Genomic DNA, 25,569 nt, shown 5'->3' on the forward strand with positions numbered 1-25,569 from the left:
TCACACGTAAACGGCTGGTGACATCATGAAGCCTTGTTCGTCTCTAGGATAGGACCCCGGTTCTTCAAAGGTCAATTCATTGTATATGGGGTTCATTTCTTCTCGGTAATCGTCGTCTAATGCTGATGGCAACTCGGATTCAGACAGCTGGCGGTACTTGGGAGGCGTCTGGGAAAAAGAAAGATGGATGTTCGAAGACTTTAGAATCACATGAAGGGCTGTAGGCACCACAAACAACCTTCCTTGACTCCATCATTCCTGTTATCCCTCTTAATTCCAATGACATAACTATTGATAACACTCCCTCTCCTAACATATAATATAAGATACAATGATACATGGAATAAGCATAAAGCTAGCTTGAATCTAAAACAAGGCCAAGGACTAATCAAGGTCTGAGAATAGGGGCAGATTAGATGGGCTGAATGGTTCTTATCTCCCATTTCATATTACCACATATTACCACATGGTGGGGTAGATTTAATTTAAGAAGTTAAATTGTAGAGAGAACATAAGACCCCAGGCTTGCTTCTTGGATCCTGTAAAAGATCTTAATAAAGACTTTCTTCAAAGCTCTTAGGTGGTGTGAGTGAGAATTCTATTGAGTACAGGCCCCCCTGTAGTAGTTGAGAATGTTTATTGCTTAAGTATGATGGAATCTAATTCATGTAGGACATCTTGACTTCCTATGGTGGACATGCATTCCTAAACCCTAGACACATTGAGGTGAGGTGGAACCTGATTTTGATAAAGCCGAGAGAGGTCATTTCACAGAGAGATTCTAGGCCAAGAACTGGGTGTATCGCGGAAGTTGAATAACGGCTAGTCCTTTAATTACCGATTCCAGTTCGTCTTTAGTTTCAATGTGCTGCACTGTTGGCTTCAGTTGAAGCAGCTCTTCTTCTTTGCCCTGTGCAGACAAAAAATAAAAAAAAAATATGTTACTCTTCGTGCTTCTGTGCAAATTACATTTGAGAGAGCGAAGCAACGATCTCCATTGTTCTGCCAAAAGAGGAGTCATTCGGTAATCCAACTCAAGCCTCTTACCTGTCCCGTTTGCAGCTTTAGGGTTGGGGGAGGTGGCTTGTATTCTGGAGGACCCTCAAATCTATAAGACAATGAGTAAAAAGAGCTTACCAGGAGGTTTAATGAAGATGTAAGAAAATAAGTTGAAAGCACTGAAGAAGAATTGTGTATGGAGTCTCCTTACAGCCTGGTGTCAGGTGACTTCCCTACCGGACAGAGGTTGGTCTTCTAGAAACCTCGAAACCTTAAACCCCATCATATTCTCTGTGAAATGAATACATGTATGGGGAGATAAGAGTTTTTTCGCACTCACTCTTCTTCGTCTTTTGCAGTCTGGTTTTTCCGTTGCTGCCGGCAGATCATTAACACAGTGCCCAACACCGCCAGGCCAACGATGGCTGCTATGATACCCCCAATGATGCCGCCCGTGGCACCTGCTCCAGAAGTGTTCGGTTTCTCTGCAAAGTACCAAACTCACAGATCAGAACAGATGGCGTGTCAAACAAATCTTAAGAGACTAATTCTGTGGTTTCTATACATATTATTAAACTGTGTAAATAAAATCCATTCTTCTAGATTCTGTACTAAATTACACAATTAGTTCACAAAATAAAAAAATGTTTCGGTGAGGTCGTGTGAACTAGTGACACCTCTAACCACATCCTCTAAAATACATCTCCTTGGCTTTGAGGTACACACAAGTCTGAAAGTAAACTGTGAAATTAGATTACTAACGGCCTTGAAAACCCTGTATAATGCATTTTTTAAATAAGTGAGATTTCTTGGAAGACACCTCATTATACACGTATCTGAAAGCTTTTCAGGGTGGGATAGCCAGAGCTCTCACTCTTCTGGGGAAGAAGGTATGAGGCAGGGATAGTGGGGAGCAGGTAGACACAACTGACCCTGGAGAAACAGGGCTTCACCTGGAGACTCCAGGTCAATTACGCATGGTCAGCCCAACCCTTCTTACAGAAGACTGTCTCCTGTGAGCTCCCATTTTAGTGAATGATCCATTTAGGACCTGCATCAAACCTGGATATCATAAACTCTAATACAATAAAGGGGAATTTAAACATGCATGAGATAGGCATATGGCTCCTGCATCGAAGACGAGACCAACGACTGCTTAAGATCTAGATGGGGCCTGAATGGGTCTGATCTGCCATCAAATTCTATTTTCCAAAATCTGTGGGTTAGTATTATACTAAATCATATAGTAGGAAATGACAAGTAAAACTTCAAGTCTGAGTCATAAATTAATCTTTTGGGTTATTTTATCCAGTTTTACGTGATTTTGCGTCTTTGAGCAGAACCAGTACATTGTGAATAAAGAAACAGGTTGAAACGGAGTTTGCCAGACACTTCCACCTCCAGACAGCCTGCTTTTATATTTTACATCTCATTTGCACAGGATCGAGGTCTTACTGCCTTTTTCTGGCCACAAACTCAAACCCTGAATGGGAGGCTAAAACTTGACAAAAGTCAACTTATTCTTTGTGACTCCTACAAACGGCAGGAGGGTCCATGTGACAACTTGGGCAAATGTACACTACGGAGCTGCTTTCAACTTATAGTAGCGATGTATACCTCCCAACATGTAAAGCGACCATCGTGGGGCAATTCTGTTTTGGGGAGGATAGAAAGAGCATAGTTAGTAGACTTTTTAGGTAAAGGACTCTACTTTTGAAACTCCTGTAAGTTTTTTATTTTTTATTTTAAATTAGTATCATACAGAAATAATGACATGGATGATTTTACCGTCTTAAAGTCTAAAATCCAATATTTTATATCGTTCTCTACTGGTATTTCCAAAGATCTCCTACTGGTATCAGCCAGGTTTTACCGCATCCTAATGTATCTCATCTCAGACTATGATACCAATGCGAAGAACTAATTACAGAACGCTAGATGTCTTCACGTAGCTCAGCACAAGCAGCAGGGACTTTCCATAGACTCCAAACATAAATCACGCAATGCTTGTAGGGTGGCATTTAAACTCTGGGTCAACCATCTGTAAAAGTGAAATTTGCCTTTAAGGCAACGCTTCCTACAAGAACATTTACTGAGTTGGCAGAGGAGTCATAAGACGAGGATTAGGAATTGGCTTCATTCCACGCATGCGCTGAATAGAATTAGAACCACGCATAGATGTTGATGTCCCATGGAGGTTAACGCCTTAGTACACATGAACCCAGATAACCTTCTCTTAAAAAATAGAAGGGAGAATATTTTACCCGGGCAAGGAAACTTTGATTTATTTACCCCATTTCATATAGCACTATATTAAAACGCACAAAGCAACATTTAAGATCGAAAGAATCCTAAAAATTACAATTTTCCAGGAATTACAGCTTCGTTATCCATTTTAAAAAGCCAACACTGGTGAGCTTGTGCTGCAAGAAAGGCTTGTCTGGCCCTGCATAATGCATAATTAAATGCGAATGAATGAACTATGCATTATTCATGGAGGAGACACTTGCCAGGGATGGCCCATAACAATGCACAATGAATTGAAACCAAGACTCTCCCGACAGCTCCCTCCTGTAATGAAAATGTCCTGAGCTCCTAGAAAGGAAGGACATCAAGGGAGGAAAATGGGACCATTGGGGAAGATACTATTAATTGTACCTGGGAACTTTTAAATCAGCTGACTGTGAGACCTTTGAAACATTAACCCTTGTTTAGATTCTATGTAGTTACTCGCCAAATGTGTTACCCAAATGGCCTCATGGATACATAAAGATACAATTAATTGAGTCACCTGCATTCAAGCAGGGATATCAACCATAGCACACCGGTATCAAAAGCACCAACTGGGAATCATATGATCACTGTGAGACCCTGAGAATCTACCCCTGAGATTGGGGTAAAAAACCATGAGACTCCGGGTCAAGCCCTAAGAGTTTATGGAATATTTCTTGGGGTGGCCAAAATTTTAGTATTCTGCATTTAGGAACTTTCATGATTGATTAGACAGTCGTGTAACACAAACCCTACCACTGGTCTGAACACGCAGGAGAGAAAAGAAAACAACCAACATATTTACCGTAGATAAGCGTGGATGCCAAATCTTTACAAACATAAATGTCTGCCAAAGAAAGACTCAAATGACTATTTATACTTTTACCAGTAGGCGCGTTTCAAGTCCCTTCGAGAAAAATCAACTTCTGACGACTGTTGTAATCAAGAATAACGAGGGAAGACGTTCGGAACATTTTTGAATCATTTCCATTTCTGAGATCTGCTCCTTCGTTTGGCGCAGACGTATACAGATGTATTTTAAATATAAATATATACATTCATCAGACAGCATTCGCTACAAAGCAGGCTTTCATTTCCATCCACATGGCGACGAGACAATATATAATTCAGATGGGCTTGAATTTCCCATACGGCAGATATATATACACACACACATATACATTTATTATAATTTTATATCCAGTTTCCAGGGGCAAAAGGGCATTCGATCCCTTGCCCGCGATGTTAATTACTACAGCAAGGTGCTTCCCATTATTATATCTGAGAACCTATAATCCAAACAGGAGGAAGAACAGGAATAACATTGTATCCTTCATCCTCAGTACGCGAGACAATGAAATCTGCAAGAGGTCCTCCTGCATGATAAACTTTTTTTCTGGCTTGATTTCACCTTGTAGGGATCAGTTCAACAACGCCATGTACGAAACAGAAATCCTCAATAGTGGTGAATAAGAAAGCCGTAGATTACTTTTAGAAAGTCAATATCATCATAAGGAGCTCTCTGGGGAAGTATTTCTCCATAAGCATCACAAGGTTCTTCTTTACATTTAGAAGGAGAACTAAAATGAAGTTGGGGGATTGTAGCACCTCATTCAGAGGGACACAAGGAGGAGTTTACAAGAGAATTGTCCTCCTTGACTTCACTATACATTAGGAAAGTCCAAGCAGAGTGAGCTTCTGCTACAGGAAGAACTTGGCTGGTCTGGTACCCCCCCCCCCCCCATTCCAAATTCTAAACCCATAGGTTCTTTTGGATGTCACTAGAAACAGGATGAGTTTTTGGGTCACCCTCCAGAAACAGGATGAGTTTTGGGGTCACAACACTAAATCCTATCTTGGATGATGGGTTTATAAGTTAAATAGAAACTCAAAAGTTGAATTAGGTGGAGATGTTTTCCCCTTCAATCCCACCAACTAAATATTGTTATAAATAATGAAAATTTGGACTATTTTAATGTTTTTCAAACAGAGCAACATTTGGGAGGCGTTCGTGTGCGCATCATGTGTGATCACAAGCCAAACCAAACTCTGTTCGGCTGGGCCAAACGAGAAAATCCATCAACAGACCGTGGACGGCTTTGACATCTGCTTCGAGACTTCAGCCACGCACATGTTTTCCTTCAGCAGGTGTTTCTGATATTCCCAAAAATGCCTAAAATTACAGACCCGGGTTTTATTTTCTCAGCTTCTGCCAAGACCTTAGCAAGAAAAAGAACATTCCTTTCCACGGGAGAAAACGTGATTAATCTAACATATAACTCATTAAGTGTACTGAAAGCGTATGCAGAGGATGAAAATTTTTGAAAGTTTTTCAAAAGCTCCCACCAATGAAAAAAAAATAAAAATATTTTAATAAATAAGTTGCCTGTAGGTCATGCCTAAAGATAACACTAAACACTTTAAAAGTAACTTTGGTTTATTATGTGGAAGCCATTGTTATCATTGGACCAAGGTCTTCTCCACTGACTGGACCCCCTGGTTTCAGAAAGGCAATCGGGTCAGAGAAAGTCCTAGTTTTCCTCAAGTGATGGTGGAAATAAAGAATGGGAATGAAACCAATCAGATATTTTTATAAACAAGGGCTCCTTGATCAAGAACAAAGAAGTTTTAAGCTTGTTCTCCTCACACAATCAAAAAGTTGAAGGATTCAGCTCCATATTGTCTGACCCTGAGAATCTGCCCATTTACCCCAGGTACGGGTTATGCAAAAAGAGCAATTTGTTACTATTTGTTTTGTTAGTAGAAAGAAGGTAATTTCGAAAAGTTGAAAACTTAGTTTAATACACATGATGCTATACGAGTCCTTTGATTGGTCAGACAAAAACAAATGCACATCGATTGGGGGGGGGGGAGGCAATGATGCTCCAAAATTTGAGTATGGGAAGCAGATGGAAACGGAGTTTATCCCACAAACAAAATTCTTTTTACTTAATGTTTATTAAAATGTTTATATCTTACAGCAATACAAAAAATAAAACAAGAAAATTAAAATAAAAAAATTCCTTCTCACCCAATCAAGTTATTTCACATTAATCCTTCATCAGCCCCTCTTAATTTCTTTTAGTGCAAACCCACAAAAGGCATACATTGCGTCCCTCCAAAATTGTAGGTGGTCCCCACACTCCTGACAAACAAAAAAAATGCAGCTTCTGCAAGAGAGGATGCAGTTCCCCATCACGCCTACCACGATCCCAGACACAGCCAGTGTCCCCCCAAGGCATAGTCAGATGTAAAAAAAAGTCCATACTGAGGAAAGTTCGTATGTTAGCCATTCAACAGTCCAAGTGAGCGGCTGGTAGGGATTTGAACACTGGTGGAGGTTTGGTGGAGAGGGGGAAGGTGCTACATGACCATCATAAGTCCTGATAATTTTGTGTGTCCGAGCGAGAACATGGAAGGAGGTGTGGGGTCTCCAGGAGATAGCGGAAGGAGGCCTTCACACACAGTGCGGTCCTTCTTATTGCAAGAATGAAGATATTGCACGTACCTGCAGCTCAGGTGACTGGAGGATCGGTTTGAAGGAGGTGGGACTTAAATTCATATTGTAATCCTGGTGACCAATGGTAGTATGGCGTGACATAGACAATGTAGTCCAAATGATTGAGTTTGGCTCGGTTTCACATGTCCTGCTGTATAGGTGTCCAGGAGAAGATGTATATAATCTGCAGTCCAGTGAAAGTAAAGAGACACTGTAGTCTAAATCACCTGGATGGTTACACATATACTGCTGTCCTGGAGATGATCGAGCCATCAGTTTGAGACTCCATGTCATCATCCAGATAGGAGTCAAGTTGAGGATGTGGTCTGAGTTGCAACATGGGACCCACTTCATTAAATTTTTCCTCTTCCTCCTCATCCTCCAAGACTTTATATTTCATCCTCTCCTCTTCGTCCTCGTCATCCTCACCCAACGAAGGACTCAGCCCGCTGTCTCTCATGGGACCCTGACTCTTGAGTGGTCTGTCAAGATCAGAATCATCCTGGTAGGCGAACTCCTGAGAAGGTTTGCCGGTGCCAAACACTCTGGTTTTGGGGCTGTAAGATCCACGTCCCTTTGAGCTGTTCATACCACCCCTCCTGATGACGACGAAGATGACGGCAGCCAGAAGAAGTAGGACCAGGACCCCCCCAATGACCCCCCCGGCAATGGCTCCCGCGTGGTTTGTCTGCGTCCTCACAGCGTGTTCTGGATATGAGAAAAACACAGCAATTCTATATCCTGCCCGAGCACACAACGACACAGCATCCATCCCCCATAACCAGTACCCCACCCCATATGTATGCAAATCGATATTCTATATACCCCAACAGCATGCACAAACCAAGCAACTATGAAATGATGCATAGCATTAGAGTATAATGTCAGTACGGTCGGCTTGTATCATGATGCAGAGTCTCGTTATGCGTATTGATGAGATAACAAGGTCACTTGAGGGGGGATAGTTGGACAGGAAAGAGATGAATGGGTGTTTTGGTGGAAGTTCTTTAGTTAAAGATGAACAAAAATAATGAAACCACGAAAACACATGCAGGAAAAATGGGCTGACTGATGTCTAATATTTAGGAGCCAGACAGACAAATTAGAATATTTTTTTTATTTTTTGGGGGCCAGGGTAGGGGGCTCAGAAAACAAAGAGAGAACAAAGCAAGGAAGCATAGGAGTCCAGGTGAAGTCGATACATTTTTTTGGCCAACAGAAAAAAAGATAGAACGTAACACAAGCTTTTGGGACATCGGAGGCCTCTTCTTCACATCTTGCTCTGAAGAAACCTGAGGTCGTGAAAGCTTATGTTCCTTTACTTTTTCTGTGTTGGCCCAATAAATTATCACCTCAACAAGACTTATTGTTTTTCTTGGACTAATACGGCTTTAGCCATTTTCCTTACGAAGCATAGGATAATGCCTCAAACTGGATCACCGAATCCAGATCACTGGATCCCCCCCCCCAACACACAAACCCCCTAAGCCTCCAAGGCAACAAAAGCACGACTGGGCTAATACATAGAAGATCTCCAAATGGCTATTATGGGAAGGTCGATGACGATTTATAAAAGACATTACTTGGGGGGAAAAAAACCCCGAAGAGGTCCATATGCCTCCTACTCCTTCCTATAAACGAAATAGCAGATTTTTGTACTCAAAATGCAAAGGTTAAATGGGACGACAGGTTAGAAAACATCACCATCATCCCTGGGAACCCTCGGAGTTTGACCCAGAGTCTCCGGGTGAACTTCTACTTCCCGGGGGTCTCTGAGTGAGGGAGAGCTTTGGGTAGCCTACCCTGGGAAGTTCCCCAATAGGATCACCAGGTTTCCTAGAATTGTCCATTTTGGATACCTTTTTAGAAATATTTTCTAACATTGATATGTTACATTAACCCTTTGCATGTGCGGGACAAAATCCGGCTTATAGCTCCGGCACTCAGCGAGTTAACCAGAAACAGCCAGCGCTTTGTATGGAGCTGGAATCGAGAGCGCCACGAATATGTGATATCTGGTTCAGCACATCAATTATAGCAGAAGAAAAGGCTGCAAAACTAGGACATGTTTTAGTGATGAGTAATTACCGTCATCATCCAGACAATTTGCTGGAATTATGGAACGGCAGCTGCACCTAAAAAGGAAACTGTTTCTCTCTTTTTTTTTTTTTTTTTTCTTGCGGGCTGAGAAAAAAAAAAACACTAATCTGACCCAAATAATTAAGGCGCCAACAAAAGAAAAAAAAAGTGTTACCAACCACAATATTATGCAGAGTGCAAAAATAACTAAAAAACCAAGGCAGCTCTGGAAAGAATAAATGGTGGAAAAAAAAGGCACTTTAATTTGCTGCACGCGGATAAAAAAGTAAATATTTTCTACGCAACAATAAAAAATAAATAAATAAATAACTGCCTGTTTAGTAGGAGACGGCGAACCTGTAGCGTGTTCGTGGCAGGACTTATGCTTTCTGCTCTAATACGCAGAATTGGAGGAATTGTGTTCTAACGGCTAGAGATTTCCATCTTTCTTTATCCCGCGCCCATCCCCCATTCTAATATCACTGAGCAGCTCTCGGCTCGCATCTACACGCACGGAAAGCACTTTGATCAGGCTGCCTGTTTACATACAACATGCACAGGTCTTCGAGAATGGCCCGCTGTTCTAAAATTAGAATGGAGAATGTGGGGGGGGGGGAGCATAAAACTTACAATATCTGCAATAAAATACATATTTTTAACAAAAAAAAAAAAACTTGATGCTTTTTTTCTAGATCACGATGCTGCACCTGATTTAAATCTGAACCCCCCCCCCCCCCCAATACACGGCACACGTCTTACTGGAACGTAGCATGACCTCATTCAAAGCCATTGAGATTTGCCACATATTGCACTGGAAACCTTCGAGCGGATAGGGTTAACCATTCTCACTGGACCACAAAAAGGTCCGTTTCCAGATTTCTTACTTGACAAAGGACTAACATTATATAGGTATTTATATTTATAAGTATAAAATATTTATTTTTAAAAAGGATTTTAGTTGATGCTTTACAAAAAAAAAAAAATTACAATAATATAATACAAGCAAAAATAAATACATATCAAAAACCTTAATTTAGTAAAACATGAAATTAATATTAAAGTTAAGCGTGGTGATCTCTCCTGGTTTGACACCGGGAAGCCCTGCTTGTGGTGGAACCCAGCTCCACGTTGGTTGGGGTGACATCAAAGTCAACCATCGGCCAATTAGAACCGAACCAACCACTCATCTTAGCACCGATAAGCCCTAAGGACAACGAGAACGTTCTCATTTTCCTCTTTATAACCGTTTCCCCCTCGGCCAGGAAGCATGGTCTTGTTGGAAATGGAATAAATGTTGGTGTTGCCTTCAGAATGACCTTGAGAATGATTTTAAGGAACCTGTGATTCTCCAGGGCTAATTTGATGGATACGCTGAAAATTGCTATGGAGCCTCTTGAGATGTTCCACTTGGGGAAAACAAGCTTGCGACTTGGGTTCAGGGTTCATGGTCTTGAATTCCCAGCTCCGCGGTGAACATGGAGTTCGCCGATGGCTCCTACTCAGGAGGCAGCAAAGTTCAGCCTTGGCATTTGATAGCCCATTTAAAAAAAAAATGGGGTAAAAAGGACTATTTTATAACAATTAAATGAATGAAAATAAACAAAACGGAGCCATGATGGGTTTTTTTCTGTGTGCCGGAGCTAAAGCATTAAAGGTTGTGGCTTAACGTGACTGCAAATTGCTAGGTTCGCCTTGGCTTCACTTCAGCAGATTTGAGGAGCTGCCAATGATACCTGCCAACGTGCTTATTTTATCAGTGGGATAAGCGGTAATACGGCCGCCAACCATTGTCCGCGCTAAACGCCTCATAGGGCGTAAATTGGGAGCTAGCAATGGCGGCAGGTGTTACATATTAAGACTACTAGCATGGGGCATATCTGATGCGATTGCCGTTTTGGCAAAGCGATCCGCGCCTGCATTAGAATACAACGGAGGCGATGTATGTGTGGTTAAATAGCACGAGCAATGGGCTGGTGGCTATAGCGACTGCACAACTTTCACTTATTTTGTTGGGGCAAGGAACCCTATTTAGGCATGTTGGTCCTTGCAGACTCCCATCATCTGCAGGCAGGCATGGGGGGGGTTGTAGCTCACAACTGCTAGAATGCAGAAGCTTTCTTACGTCTCAGATAAATATTGTACGGGGGGGGTAGATCTCAGACCGAGCGGCATCCTGCAACACGGATTAAGCCTGGAGGCTTTCATGCAAATACCACGGAACAGCCAGCCTACCCACGCAGCAAAAAAAAAATCACGGCAACATGGGATTAGACCGCAGATCAGAAGACATACGGAACGAGGAATATAGTCTGGCCTATTTAAACATCCGAGCGTTCATTCTTTAATTAAATGTTTTAAAAGAAACAGGCTAACTGTATTACCCCTACCACCTCTGCTGGAACACCTACCATGTATCCTCCTCTGTTCCAATGAAACTACAGAGTAACCTTGGTTTGATCCAATTAGTTTCACCCAATATACCCATTTTTTCTTGCTATAGTATATTACTCACATTCGTTGTAGCATCGGCCCACTACACACATACCCTTGGCCCCCATTCATCCCATCAATTCTTACTTCCATTAACTAGCCGTAACTTGACCAAATATGATGTGTTTATGTTCGTTAAACTTGCATTTTACAACCATAGCTGCCAACTGTCCAGAGCACCCGGATACAGTCCAGCCAGTGCCACAGGAAGTCCAACCATTGTTGCACTTTGCTACGATTCTAGTATGGATATTGTTACTTACTTGACACCCATTTAATAACAAGCCAGAGCTACCCAATACCGTGCCGAGAAATTTCGGACAAATAACTAATAGAAGGCGACCCGAACACGCCTAATTTATGAAAAAGGTCAAAACATACACGCGAGGTTTATTTACGTCTCCCGCCCTAAGCCCATTTCCAGACACGGCCAACTTGCCCCGGGCGCGTAACACTACGTGATATTTCACCTTTGTGTAAGGTATCTGTGACAAAGGGTGACTACACCTTAAACGGGACAACACCCAACGGACAAAGTCACTACACCGAGTCCTGCTCATTCTCGTGCTACAAATATATTTGTCTAGTGAATAGTCAGCGCGGAATTATTATACGATTACTGCCTGGTTCAATTCAGTAATTAAAAGGAAATCTATACATGATAGACCCCATGTCCCAGTTTCCTTCATGGAGTACGGAGTACTTATTGGTTAATTTAGCCCCCAATACGCTGCTTTGGAGGCCGGCACAAACACTTATATATCACAAACGAGATAGAACAAGCGACTGCAGGCTTAGATGTATCTCGTAGGGAAAGCCAGAAACTGCTTCTGGGTCCCTCTAGAACAGGGGTTCTCAAACTGCGGCCCTCCAGCTGCTGCAGGACTACATCTCCCATACTCCTCAGCCAGCCCCTTAGCTGAAGGAGCATTATGGGAGATGTAGTCCTGCAGCAGCTGGAGGGCCGCAGTTTGAGAACCCCTGCTCTAGAAAATACAGAACAGATACTCCCCTGCGGATTACTTCATTATTAAAGAGACGTCTACAGCTGAACTTCATAGATCTTGAGTTCACTGCGACGCCTACCGAGAGCTGCTTGTAAGAAGTGAGGTTTCTTGCCCAGGTGGACAGGGTGGGACATTTCCATGCTTACAAAAAAGGACAGAAACCATGCCCGACACTTTAAACCAAGCAATATAAATGAAGCTTCAGGATTATGGGAAGAGCAGCAGGCTTAGTGAGCAGTTCTCAATGTCAGGCAGCTGCTGCAAAAGCCAATGTGACATAGATGCATAGAAGGGGCTTAAAAAGAACAATACTGATTGTAAAGGGTCTTCTTTAAATTAATGGAGGTTGGAAGGGTTGAGATGAGGAAATACGGTTTAAAATGATGATGGGGAATGTCTGGCAGTCCAAGAAATGCTGTCTGGAAATGATCAGAACCGCAGCGCCCATCAGATGGGTTGCCAGAGGCCGCGGCCTAATTTTTTGGCTCACACGCATGCATTGGCATTCCACTTACCTCTGACTACCACTTCCTGATGGCCGGCTCTGCTCCCAAGAGCATTAGTGACCTCGCACAAGAAGGTTTTGTTCACGCGTTCATCCACCTGATCCACGTACAGGATGTTGCCCTTGGCGTGCACGGATTCCGGAAGCGGCGACCCATCAGCTCTGCGAAGAGAAGACCGTCAGCCAAGTCCAAATCTAGAAGCCTAAACTAGACTGGTCTGGAAATTGCTCCCCTACAGAATCTCAACGTACGTCACTGCCAATAGGCCGATATGCTGGTTACCCACATTTAGAAATTTCATGAAGGACAAAAGTAGAACTAAATTACCAAAAAGACTTTGGAAAATCCATGGAGGAGCTTTTAAGTAATTTGGGGTCGGGTCAGAGATGGGTATATTTAGCGGCTTACGTTTTCCAGGTGAATTCTGTAGGAGGAGGATTGCCCTGGGCATTGCAGGTCAGGTAAGCTCCATTCCGATTTAGGTGCCAATTATCATCGTATCCTTCAATGGTAACCACGGGGGAGTCTGCAAGAAATCTCGGGTTAATGCTGGATCGATAAAAAAAAAAATAATAATAATAAGATTTGCCCCATAGCTATTAAAGTGAAGCTGACACAGATCATCCCCAAACCCAAGATTTATCAAGAAAACGTAACTTATTTGTAGCATATTAGTACAATAAGTGAACAATGTGGCAAACAATAGAATGTCTCAGTCTTAGTCACATTGACGGACACTTTGATGAACGAAAGTCTATGAAGGAATAGACTTCATTAGCTAGGGGGGGTTATTACAGTTTTCAGTGCTGGGGGGGGTATTACTGTTTACTGGGTAAATACTTACATTGCACGGACAACACCAAGGGAATCGGCGTTTCCTTTGACTCATAGGTGATGACACAGATGATTTTAGCTTTGTCCGCAGTCCAGGCCGGTGTTATCCTAAAGTTGCTGATTGTCGTGAATGTACCATCCGTGTTGTTCGTTGTATCTGTGGTCACGTTGCCGTTGAGGCTTGTCTGCCACGTGATTCGAGAAGGGGGTCTGGCGTTGGCCGACTTGCACGTGGCAACGGTCATCTCCTGATCGCTGGCCACGACCGATACAGCTTCAGCTGAGTTTTGCGGTGTGGCTACAAGTTAGGAGTAAGAAAATATATGCATTATAGACGATCTGGACCGGATAGAAGGAAGGGTAGAGAGTGTGAGACAGAAGCCACCGTATGCCCATGGAGTAAAAAGTCTTCGGATTAGACTAGTCAATTTGTCATTCTTTACTACTAAACCCTACAATAAAACAATTCTCTTTTAGAACTAAGAAGCTGAGAAAAAACATTTCAACATCAGCTTTCTCTCTACAGTGTCTAAAATTTGATCTGTACTCTGGGCTAGCCACTAGCTAGTAGATGTATAGGAGAAAAAGCAACCTTGCCTGACAAAAGTTGACCTCAGTATAGAGGCGACTTCAAATATGGTGGCCAGGTGGGACTGAGCTCCTGTCATTAGTCAGACCAGCCATAAAAAAAATAAACTTTGTACGGTGCGTTCTAAATAGTATTTACAGAAGGACTTTATGGAAAGCCGTGTAGTGCATTGTATGTGTAACGCCCGGTTGAATTCCGCTTTCTTACCTTGAACGGTCAGACTGGTACGCGCCAAGCGGTTTCCTGCGGGGAAGGTGGTAACCTCGCACACATATTCCCCTTCGTCCGTGGCAAGGAGTTTTGTGATGCGGATTGCCGCGCTCGTCTGCGTTGGGTCTACAAACTGAATCCGTACGTTGTCCTGGACGTGCGTTCCGTGCTGAGGGCTAAACGCTGCCATGTTGACACCGTCTCTTCTCCATATGACTTGGCTTACGTGTACAGATGGATCGTTGCTGGTAAACGTACACGGCAGGATGACTTCTCCACCCAACATACCAGTCACCTTGTCCTTTGTGGTGACATCTTGAGCCTGCAAGACTGAGAGAATAAGGCTCGCTGAGGAACAATATTACGACTCATGTGCAGAGATAGAAGGACATTACCTTGAAGACACTTCAATATTAGTTTTTTTTGAGGAGCACATTTTGGGTAATTCAGCCTTTTGGAGACGTAGAGCTGTATTTAGTATTTTTTGGGGGTATTTTTTCTATTTCAATGTATTTCGCTCTATGGCTTGGAGGTCCAGACGGAACCTTCCCAAGTCCATTAAATTCGTGGCCATGATGGCAATCTCTAAACCAGACTGCAGTTCCCAGCTGACAATTCCATGCGCACCTCGGGCAGGGTGTTACTGCAAACATCTGTACACTGGCAAGCATGTAACTACACGTATACATACGGTAATTATGAAGCAACAACATAACTGCCCAAACTGGCAAGTCCTCAGGGAAAAAGATGCATGTTTCATGGCGTTCCAACGGCTCCTTTACACTAAATGGAGCAGTGAAGGGAACAGCGTCTCGCACAGCGGAACATATGGATTCCCATCTCAGCAGCAAAGTATAGAAACAGATGTGCCGACAGGAACGCAGGCCCGGAATGAAAGCGTTAGGACCTTTTTATGCTTTCATTTATGGACTCTATTATCAAAATAATCACAGGAAAAGGAAAGGAAGAAAAGGGTTTTTTTCCCCATTTAAATTTTATTTTTTTAATGAATTATTTTTTGGGCACACTGGACCATGTACTACCACTTTGGTGACCTGTTGCTTAATTAAGTGGTCTAACCTGACCTCTAAGTCCAGATTCTTCTAGCTGGATCTTTACACCTACATAAGTTTCAGGTTCATAGGCTTATCATAAGACATCAGATGGGCCAAGAACCTCTTCTTTGCAAATGACCCAGAAACTATTTATCCCCAGTAAAGGGCCACTTACATCGCTGTTAAAATTCTTGGTTGAAGCAGGTGAACCCAGGAAATACACATTAACAACCTCTAGACAGAAACCAAACGCCTGTGTACACAAACTCAATGTCACCATTGGGGAAGTATACTGGTATTCTACATATGAGCCATACGTTGTTGACCTTAGGTCCTTACAGCTACCACCGGTTACAAATGGTTAAAAAAAAATAAAATAATAATTTAGAGACTGTCTATGTGTGAGTTTCGAGTAGTAAAACAGGAACCCATGATTTAACCCGATTATGCTTCAGTAAGGGATATGCCAAATACGCCCATATAATCGTAATAACTGCTCAATGTTGGGAATGTTTGCTATTCCTCAACCGCTTTTTAGATGGGTATAAATATACGTTCTTCTACGCAATACAATCAGAGATTGTATCATGCATACACTCCTGTCTGTGTGTCCAATTTCTCTCGAGCCGCTCGATAAAGGTATCTATAGAATTTGGAACCCCAAGGTATAGAAGTACTCGGAAATACTGCAAGTTTACCGCATCCATCCATGTCTCCCATACAGGACACCTGGAAGCTTTCCAGGTAAGCAATAAAACACTGCAAGGGATAGCCTTAAGTCAACATGGTAAAAAGTCAGGGGATAGTAAAACAAAATGTTAGTCTAATATATTAGGAGACACCCTTCATAGAATGGCCAATAACCCCATATAACTATTGGAACATGTCTATGAATTAAGGACAATGTAACAATGGCCAACACCAGGAATGGAGGTAGGGCAGATGTGTGCTTGTGTTATGGAGTGGGGATAGGTTTTATAAAATGTTGTAATTCTGGAAAGCTACCAGCGTGTTTCTGCTGATATTGCCACCTCGGCCTCATCCGACTTCCTCCCACGGAGTGCATGAATAACGCCTGATTCACCACTGAAAGGGCATCACGAATTTCCAGCTGCTGTTAGGAAAGTAGAGGCACTGAAACCACAGTTTAAAGGGACACTACAGCCATCATATGCACTTTAATGCACGATAGTCCAACTCCCACCTCATTCACGTACAAGCTCCATCATTTTAATGGCCAATGGCAACTCATCGCCCATTGGACAGATGGTGGTGCTTGAGTTGTAAGAAGAAAACCCTTTAACTCAACCGATGATGATGATGACGACTATCAGCGATAGACCAAGCTTACTAGGGTTACTTCTGCTACACCCATTCCCTACAAAAATCGTTCTGCAACTAAATAAGGTACCCCTTGGAATCAGATGAGTATCCTGGACAGTACTGTATTAACTGGATAACATGTGCTCGTGATTATTATTTTTAATGATGTTTAATATTTTCATGTGATGATGGCTTTGCTCAAGCAGCTCTAGGTCTCTGTAATTTTATCAGTTGTTGCGACAACGTTGGATACTTGGTTTCTAGAAAACAAGACTGGTTTCCCACGGGAAATAGATAATAAATAAATAATCATGATAACAGAGGATGTTATTACTGTTTATGGAAGAAAAAAAAAAAAAAAAGACCCGGAAAAAAAAATTAAGTTGTTCATTCGACTGAAAAATTGGGCAAGTAACCTTTTTCGCTTTGAGTATCGATGGAACCAATTGCTACTCAAATGGTTAACACAACCAACGTCATTCATAGCTGAAACAGGCACTTAGAGCCCGGGAGCTACCGAATAAACAAACTCTAACAGTCATCTATAAAAGGCCTACAAACCAACTGGGATCTGGACAATGCATCGAGACAATGCCTCTCCGCAGAGCCACGCAACTCGCACTCTGCATGGAAGACGTCTCCAGAATATTAATGCATCGCTACTCGTCTTCCCCAAACATAGACCTCCGAAAGACAATGATAAAATGTACAGGGTAACACAAAGCTCTGTCTGTTGAGAGACTTGGCGTGGCCTGCAATGACAACATTTCTCAACCTTTAAACTAACAAGGAGTATCTCTTCTAAGCAGTGCTTAGCTAATTACTCCTAATCTCAGCTTTGATCACCAAACAGCAACAGTTGGGTACTGATAAAGCCCCATCCCACCCCTGGACACAACTTCATTAGGATTCCAGTTCCAGACACTGAGCTATTGGATATTCACCTTCTTTCCCCAGTTTTATGGCGTCACCATCACCAAATCCACAATCTACTCAACAGCCGACGGTTGCTGCCATGGCTTTACTAGACTGCGCTCTCCTTCATATCCAAGTGCTCACCAAATCCTGCCACCTCCATTGTGAAAGAGCTCTTAAAATGTGTTCTTCCCTCAAACAAGGTACCAATTAAAGCATTGATTCATTCCCTTGAGATATTGAGAAGTCTACCGGCTATGTTCTTAATACCCCCCAGCCTAAACTTTATAAAGAAGCCATCTTTTCCCCCCAAGCTTCGAGGTCTTCTGCCCAGGACCTTCTCTACAACTAAATCACCCTTACCAAAGCAGGGCCGTACCTTCTGTAATAGAGTAAGCCCACAAGAGCAGGCTTGTCTCCACCTTCTGTACCAGTACAGAAGTCTCCCTCACTCAGCCTGCAACCAGCTCGGAGTGATGGGAGCGAATGGCCAAAAGGACCGGACAGATATGGGTTGCTCAAAGCCTGTCCTCATATATATAAATATATTTTAACCACTGCCCTTTCATAAAATGAATCGTTCAGCCACGGAGCCGACACCGAAATGAAATCATGCCTCCCTGCTTCTGATTCAGGCTTACTCCCTCTCTATTAATATAATTGTTATTTAGACATGTACATAGGTTTGCCGCTGAGTCAGCATTTAAGATGAAGGCAATATATCTCAAAGCATTAAATTATACGGCATTATATATATTCATTTATTTTTAATATTTTTTTTTTTTTGCTTTTTTCCCTCCCCTTAAATTTAATGGTGTGACCCTAACCTTAAATGGGAGTCGTCATCACAGCTAAATTTCCTGTCCCGAAGTTCTCGCTCTTCTCCTAACCCCAATGCTTACAAAGGCTGCCTGAACCAATCAACAGCAATCAGCAACTTAAAAGAGGGGAGAACACTTAACGGGGCGGAAGAAAAGCGCATAAAAGTTTAAGAAATTCCAAACCAGTAATAGTTTGAAATAGGTCTCTGCGCTGCAATAATCGGACGGGGTAACCGTGTATAAAATCATAATAGGATGGCGACCGTAAAGAGAACAAAAGACCCCACAGAAACCAACAGACATTCCAGGATTTACGGGGCAATAAAGAAGCCTCAGGTTTGGGTAAACAGCTTAAACTCCGGGGAGGCTTTGTTAAACTAAGATTTCAAGACAACATAAAATGGGCAGAGAATTATGGGGCGGCTTTGTAAAGCCAAATGCCAAACCATATACTTATATATAAGTTTGGGGTCACTGAGCTGTTTGCATGGAAAACAAGGACGTTTCTGGCTATAATATAAAAGGGTTTTAACCATCAATTAGCCTTTTAAACTTAACATAGGAGTGATGGGAGTGATAAAGGGCCATTGGAACACAGGAGTGATGGGAGTGCTAAAGGGCCATTGGAACACAGGAGTGATGGGAGTAATAAAGGGCCATTGGAACACAAGAGTGATGGGAGTGATAAAGGGCCATTGGAACACAGGAGTGATGGGAGTGATAAAGGGACATTGGAACACAGGAGTGATGGGAGTGTACGCCTATGAAGAGATTCCATTAAAAATCAGCCGTTTCCAGCTATAATAGTCATTTACACCGTTAACCCCATCTGCGCTGGATTTCTGATCCATTTTATGTTATTTTAATGGGGAAAATCTGCTGTTCTTGCAAGAATAAAAGGACATTTCTAAGTGACCCCAAACTTTTGATTAGTAATTCATACAGGGAAAAACTCTCCTATTGTCATGGAGGTAACCGTGTAATAGAACACTGGATGGTCTCCGACGTTACCATGGCAGCCCCTGGCAGGAGGAGGACAGCCGGCAGCCACCATCCTGCTCCTGATTGGCTGCAGAGTTTGTATCTTTTTAAAATTTCTGTTACTTTTTTTGAACTACTGCAGGAGGCGGAAAAAAACGAAAATGGAGACTCAACGACTCCATGATATGCTATAAACACAGTAAGAAGTTTTTTATTTTTTTATTTTTATTTGAAAAAAATCTTATTTTTTATAGAATTTAATTTTCTGTAACATTGAGGGCTATAAGGCCGTTAAACTGCGTAACAAGGAGCTTATTGATGAGACCATTTTATCAAGAGATCATGGAGTCTTTAGTCAAAATTTATATTTTAGTCCAGTAAAAAGTAATAAAAAAATTACACAGGCCTTTGAGACCTCAGAGGTCTATTCTTTAAGTTTGAGTTGCAGATTTACTTTACTTTGTAGTATGAGGGGGTAACTGGGGGCTTCTCCGGCAAGGAGGGCATATAATGCCAGGGAAAATGTGTAATGAACAATAAAGCTGGGGGAATTCAAATGTGCGGCAAACACATGGTTTACTTGCCATGCCGCGCGGTCCTGCTGAAGAAAACCAATGATCGGTCATTCCAGAAATGAGCATATTTGGTAGATCTAAGCCCATAACCCAATTAACCCTTCCCTTTATCCTACAGAGCCTGTGGCAAAAGGGTCGGGCGACAGAACAAACACCGACTCCAACCTCCATTAGTAGAATCTTCAAAGCCAGAGGTTGTTTTGACACCCAAAGAAGTCTGGAATACATCAACAGTCTCTCATTACAGGTTTATTACATAAGAGTAGAAGGAGAGGCCATAATCTAAAACCCGAGGTTATACTTTACTGAGAGGGTGGTAGATAAGCGGAGCAGACTCCCAGCAGACATGGTAGAGGCTAATACAATGAGGGAATTTAAACACGCATGGGACATGGCTTCTGAATTTAAGACGAGATCGACTAAGGACCACAACGGAGTCTTTGATGCAACCACTAGGATTTTTTTTTAATGTCTCTCTAAACTAATTTAGTGACTCAAAAGCTGTAACAAAGGAACGCATCCAATTATTTTAGCTGTTATTTAAATAAAAGTTACTTTTTTATGATTGCCTATTTTATCATGAATGACCGGATCATCCCAAGCCACTCAATTTACTGGAGTTTATACGACCCGTGAGCTTGTGTAATTAGCGTTATAAGGTAAGGTGGGGAACACACATGATGACGTGTTGAAGATGTATACTGTGGGGTTGGACCGTACAGTGGCTTTGCCATAAGCAGCCACGGTGATCACATTAACCCTATAGTTATTTAAACCATGTTGGTTATACATCTTGGAAACCGATTAATAGGAAGAAGTGGGATTCTAGAATTCACAATCATCATCGCAACATAGTATCAGGGTTATTACACACGCTGATAAAGCTGAATGCCGGGGAAGACGCTCTCCCTCACATTCCTTCCATGACTTATCTTCTTCTGGTTCCATCAAAGTCCTAACACAGCCACCCCACACTTCCATCTCCCGAGCACCGCGTTATCTTTGGAATTCAGCGGTATCTGGATCTGTTTCTCTTTAGTGGAACAACCGTTACAGGGTCTACTGAGTGAGAAATACCATGCGGCTGGACCTCGGTGAGCTTCTTCCAGCGAGCCAATCGATGGGACATTATTAGGACTTGACATAGCGCCATCATATTCCGCAGCGCTGTACAATGGAACAAGGATCCAATCATCTCATTTGCCTGAAGTAAACATTAGAAGAAACTCCACGGGCTGTCCCTTTAAGCGCTTTATCTTTCATAATGCTTAGGTTGGTGGTGAGAAGGTCCTCCAGAACCAACCAGAAGCCAATACCCTGAGCATTCCAGTCTATGGCATATTGTATATCATCATATAACGCCTGTATACTGTATTTCCTATATGAAATGGTGTTCTGCATCTTATCCGCGGTTATATTAATTGTCCAGTATGACGGCTATCCGTGTAAAAGCCATTTGAGTCACCAGGCGACATGTTTCATTAAGGAAAAGTCATTTGAGTCGTGTTTCATGGTACGTTATATACGGTACTGTAGAAATGGTGCAAGGCTTTGTTAATTTATACAATTTACAATGTATTGTGTGGGTTATCAGATCCTTCCTTTCTAAAGCTCAGCGTATTTTTTAAGATTGTAAGCCCAGCGGGCAAACATTCATCTAATATTTTTTAATCGGCAAGAATGATTCCTTTCTTGTAGCTTTCTGAGTACAGCTACAAAGTATCTGTGATTAATTCTAGACTCAGTTCTTGGTGGAACCGGGGACCCCTCTCCAGATAACCCCCCCCTCCCTCTGCTTCTACCCCCCTCTCTACAACAAGAATGAGATCAGAGATCAACGAAGCATTAAACAAGAGAGCACAAAAAAAAAAAAAGAGACATGCAAAGGGACGAGGGTAGAAGGACCAGAGAGTGGGGATTAGAGAGAGAGGAGGGGGCAAGAAGATTCAAACAAAAACGTGGGGGTGGGGGCTTGGCAGGAGAGAGGTAAAAGCCAAGGGGGGGTGGGCGGTTTGCAGGGAAAAATAAAGCTGAAGAGAGTGATGGGGTGATGGCATCTCTAGGGAAACACACAACCCAACAGGGTTAATGGGAGATGCAGACATTGCTCTGGGTGAAGGATGGTCAACCGTGGGAGGTTGTCCAAGCAGAGCCGGATGAAAGGAACCAATGAGATGTGATGGTGGTGGTGGTAGTGATGAGAGGTAAATTACAGAGGGAGAGAGAAAGTGAAGGGGGGGCTATGGTTGAAGAAAGTTCTCACATGTCAGGACCCCAGCCCCCCCCCCCTCCCCCCATTATAACTGTGTAATTGTACACGGCTGTATTTGGGCTTTTCAGACAAAAGTCTGGGAGGATAGTACAAAGCCCAAGAATGAAGAAAAGTTAAAAAGCCAAAGAAAATATGAAACACCAGAAGAATAGATTATCCAGCTGGAAGGTGTATTCCACAACACGACACCTGATACCAGAACATTGGTTATGGCTTTTTAAAGGGACGCCTACCCCTAATTTAAACCAGATTGCAGAGGAACACGAAGCCCTTCTATCGTCTGCTGAAAAGCTCTGGAAGTTGTTGGCGTATCCCTATAAGCAAATACTACAGCTATACATTCTGGGTAACTCCCAAACGTCCTTCCTTTTGACCCGAGCATCTCATCTCGCCTCTTCTTTTTCAAATAACCCTCTGCGTGCCCCTTCAAAGCAGAAACCTTTTTTTTCTACATTCTAGATTTTATCAGATTTGTTAAATTTCTATCTACAGGTTGCTCGAAAATCATATCTTATATAGAAAAATGAACCCCTTTCTTATAGATGACATAGAACCATCTGATTGTCGGAGCAGAAGCTGTGAAGGTATACGTGGTTTTAGCCAAGTAGATCATTACAAAGCTCAAGTTATTCTGCCCTAAAAAAGGTGTATTCGACCTTAAGCAGATCTCACGCGCATGCACAGTTCATCCGATGATGCAATATGGCCATTTACATTCGCTGCGGGTGGATGTATGTTCAGTGACATTTATAACACAAAGGCACTGAGTGATGTATAGATCAAATCCAGGGCTTTCAACGAGTTCAACCTCATCTAAGAAACGGACGGCTTTCAACAGGTGCCCAATATTGGTGGGTCAAAAGGCCTTGTCCATGGTACTGACCGGTAGGCAGTAGCCTATACACTGGGTATAACCAAACATGTTGGGGGGGGATTGGAATCTTGGCTGCCTATACACCTATAACGGGTAATATTGGTATACGTAAGGGGCAAAACAATGCCTAGGGGCACCCTAAAAACATATCATGCACTAGGATTGGTTATTTTCTAGGAAGTCTTATTTTGATAGGGGCAGCAGTCAAGCCCCTAGGCGTCCATCCAGCACCTTGATAGTCCCAACCTTCACCAGGTACAAAAGAACATAATAAAATAATAATAAAGTCGGCTTGGCCACCTAATTCATTTTACATATTGCAGGGTAGCAGTCTGTATAATTTATACACACAAATAATTTCATGCGTCTTCGCTGAACTTGACAGTCACTGAGGTTTCTCTCTAGCAAAGCCATCATATCACATGACTCCTCCATTGTACGCGTCTCTCCGTTTACAACCGTTTTTTTTATGTGCCGGAGGACCTTGAACATGAAGCCAAAGGGACAAAAATCAATTATAATCATTATAAATTATTAGTAGTCGACGGACCACCAATCAATAAGATTGGAGGAAACCGACAAGGCTGGGGGGGAATGAAACATTCACAGAAGGAGTTAAATTTAAATCCCTCCCTTGGTCTCCCGTCCCGCTCCCCTTCTCATTGTTTTGATTGGTTAGGCCAAATAAATAAGCTCATGCCCAATATTTTGCCCATACTTATTTGGCTCCGTTGCACCTGGGCAAGACCCGGCTCCGTGCCAATTAATAGCAACAAGCTGCAATGGAGACTGGAGGCTTAGCCGTTAACCCCGTAGCAACTTCACCCCAGACTGGTAATTGTATTATAACAAAAGAGACTAAAAGCATCCAGTATCGGTGAGAGTGACCGTCCCTGGGGGGGGGATGAATGCAATCAGTGTGATAGAATAGTTCCTGATGACTGGGTGTGACTGAGTGAGTGTGTGTGTGTGACTGTGTGTGCCGAGTGAGTGTGTGTGTGAAGGGACTCTGACCTCCTTGCTCTCACCCATATATACAATAACCTCCCCCTCCTGATACAAGGCAGTCCGCCCCCTCCCCCAAATTTAATTATTACTCTTGCATTCCCAGAATTCCTTAACTCAACCATCATAGACCAGTCAAGCTCCACAGGGTGAGAGAGGGACAGACTGGGGCAAAGTGGAGGGGAACGGGTTAGCTCCCCCTTCTATAGGGGGACAGGTCGATATATATGATCTAAAGACAGGACGGCAATAATTGGGATATAGAGATATATATATATATATATATATACACACACACACACATATAAGCCAATACCTATAAGGGGGTATTAGAGGTAAATCAATACATTGTGGGTTAAAGAATATATAGACGACAGGTCAGTATGCAATGCGAGTGGCGTATACGATACTAATCTATCAATGCAAATTGCATTGGTGGAGAGATTATTATTTATCGATTTATATATCGCCATCATATTCTGCAGCGCTGTACAATGGGTAAAGAGAACATTACAAGTAATGCCTGATTTACAGAATGAAGAAGGCGAGAAGGGCCCTGCACAGTATTTAAGTTGCGATGGATCATAGAAAGGGTATAAGAGCATTGGCAAAAGGTGTATAGCACAAAATGCAGACAGATAACGGGATGATAAATAATATGTTTGGGGTAAAATGATATAGCGATGGGAGAATGTATTTATAGACTCGGTGACTGCATGGTGGGTATATTTAACAGCTGTTGGGACATGGTGGGCACATCGTGGTGATTGGGAATGACAAGGGCAAAGTTAAGGGTTACAAGAGTGCATGGAGGGATATGCAATTATAGTAAGGGAGATATATATATATATATTATATATATGATAAAATGATGATATATGATATGATATGATAAAAGCAAGTCTGGAATTGGGTTGAATGTGTATTCATTTTATATAGCCACTGGGGAGGACAGCAAGCCCACCTAGTAGAATAATAGCAGAGAAACTGTAACTGATGTTAATTAAAAGCACACACATAGTACAGAAGCAGAGTCTGATCCAAGGGCTAACAATCTAAAAGGGGTCTTGTTAACCCCTGAGCCCCACAGTAGCCACATATAGATAGGAATACAGGGGAGCTAAAGGGTTACTATATACAGAAGCAGGTATGGACATATGTAACAGGCTGGACATACAGGTTGTAGAAGTGGCCATATTGTGCCCGTGACTCCAGCTTAAAGGGAAGTTCCAGCCAGACAGCCTGGTCTCACAGACAGCAACCC

At 42.5% G+C, this 25,569-nt stretch overlaps 1 protein-coding gene across 1 annotated transcript in view; it reads right to left on the reverse strand.

Annotated features, from left to right (window-relative positions):
- The window catches only part of LOC149275554 (nectin-2-like), a 40,369-nt gene continuing 14,800 nt past the window's right edge, over positions 1-25,569 (reverse strand). The window contains exons 2-9 of the mRNA XM_089504585.1: positions 14,482-14,832; positions 13,696-13,983; positions 13,260-13,377; positions 12,861-13,012; positions 1,340-1,484; positions 1,035-1,108; positions 839-903; positions 1-168 (exon numbers count right to left, since the gene is read on the reverse strand). Of these exons, the coding sequence (XP_089360711.1) occupies positions 1-168; positions 839-903; positions 1,035-1,108; positions 1,340-1,484; positions 12,861-13,012; positions 13,260-13,377; positions 13,696-13,983; positions 14,482-14,832 (1,361 nt within the window). The remainder of the gene's footprint in view (positions 169-838; positions 904-1,034; positions 1,109-1,339; positions 1,485-12,860; positions 13,013-13,259; positions 13,378-13,695; positions 13,984-14,481; positions 14,833-25,569) is intronic.

This window comes from Sceloporus occidentalis, unplaced genomic scaffold (assembly GCF_023333645.1).
Source record: "Sceloporus occidentalis isolate IW3139 unplaced genomic scaffold, rSceOcc1.0.p SCAF_280, whole genome shotgun sequence".
Taxonomy (NCBI): domain Eukaryota; kingdom Metazoa; phylum Chordata; class Lepidosauria; order Squamata; family Phrynosomatidae; genus Sceloporus; species Sceloporus occidentalis.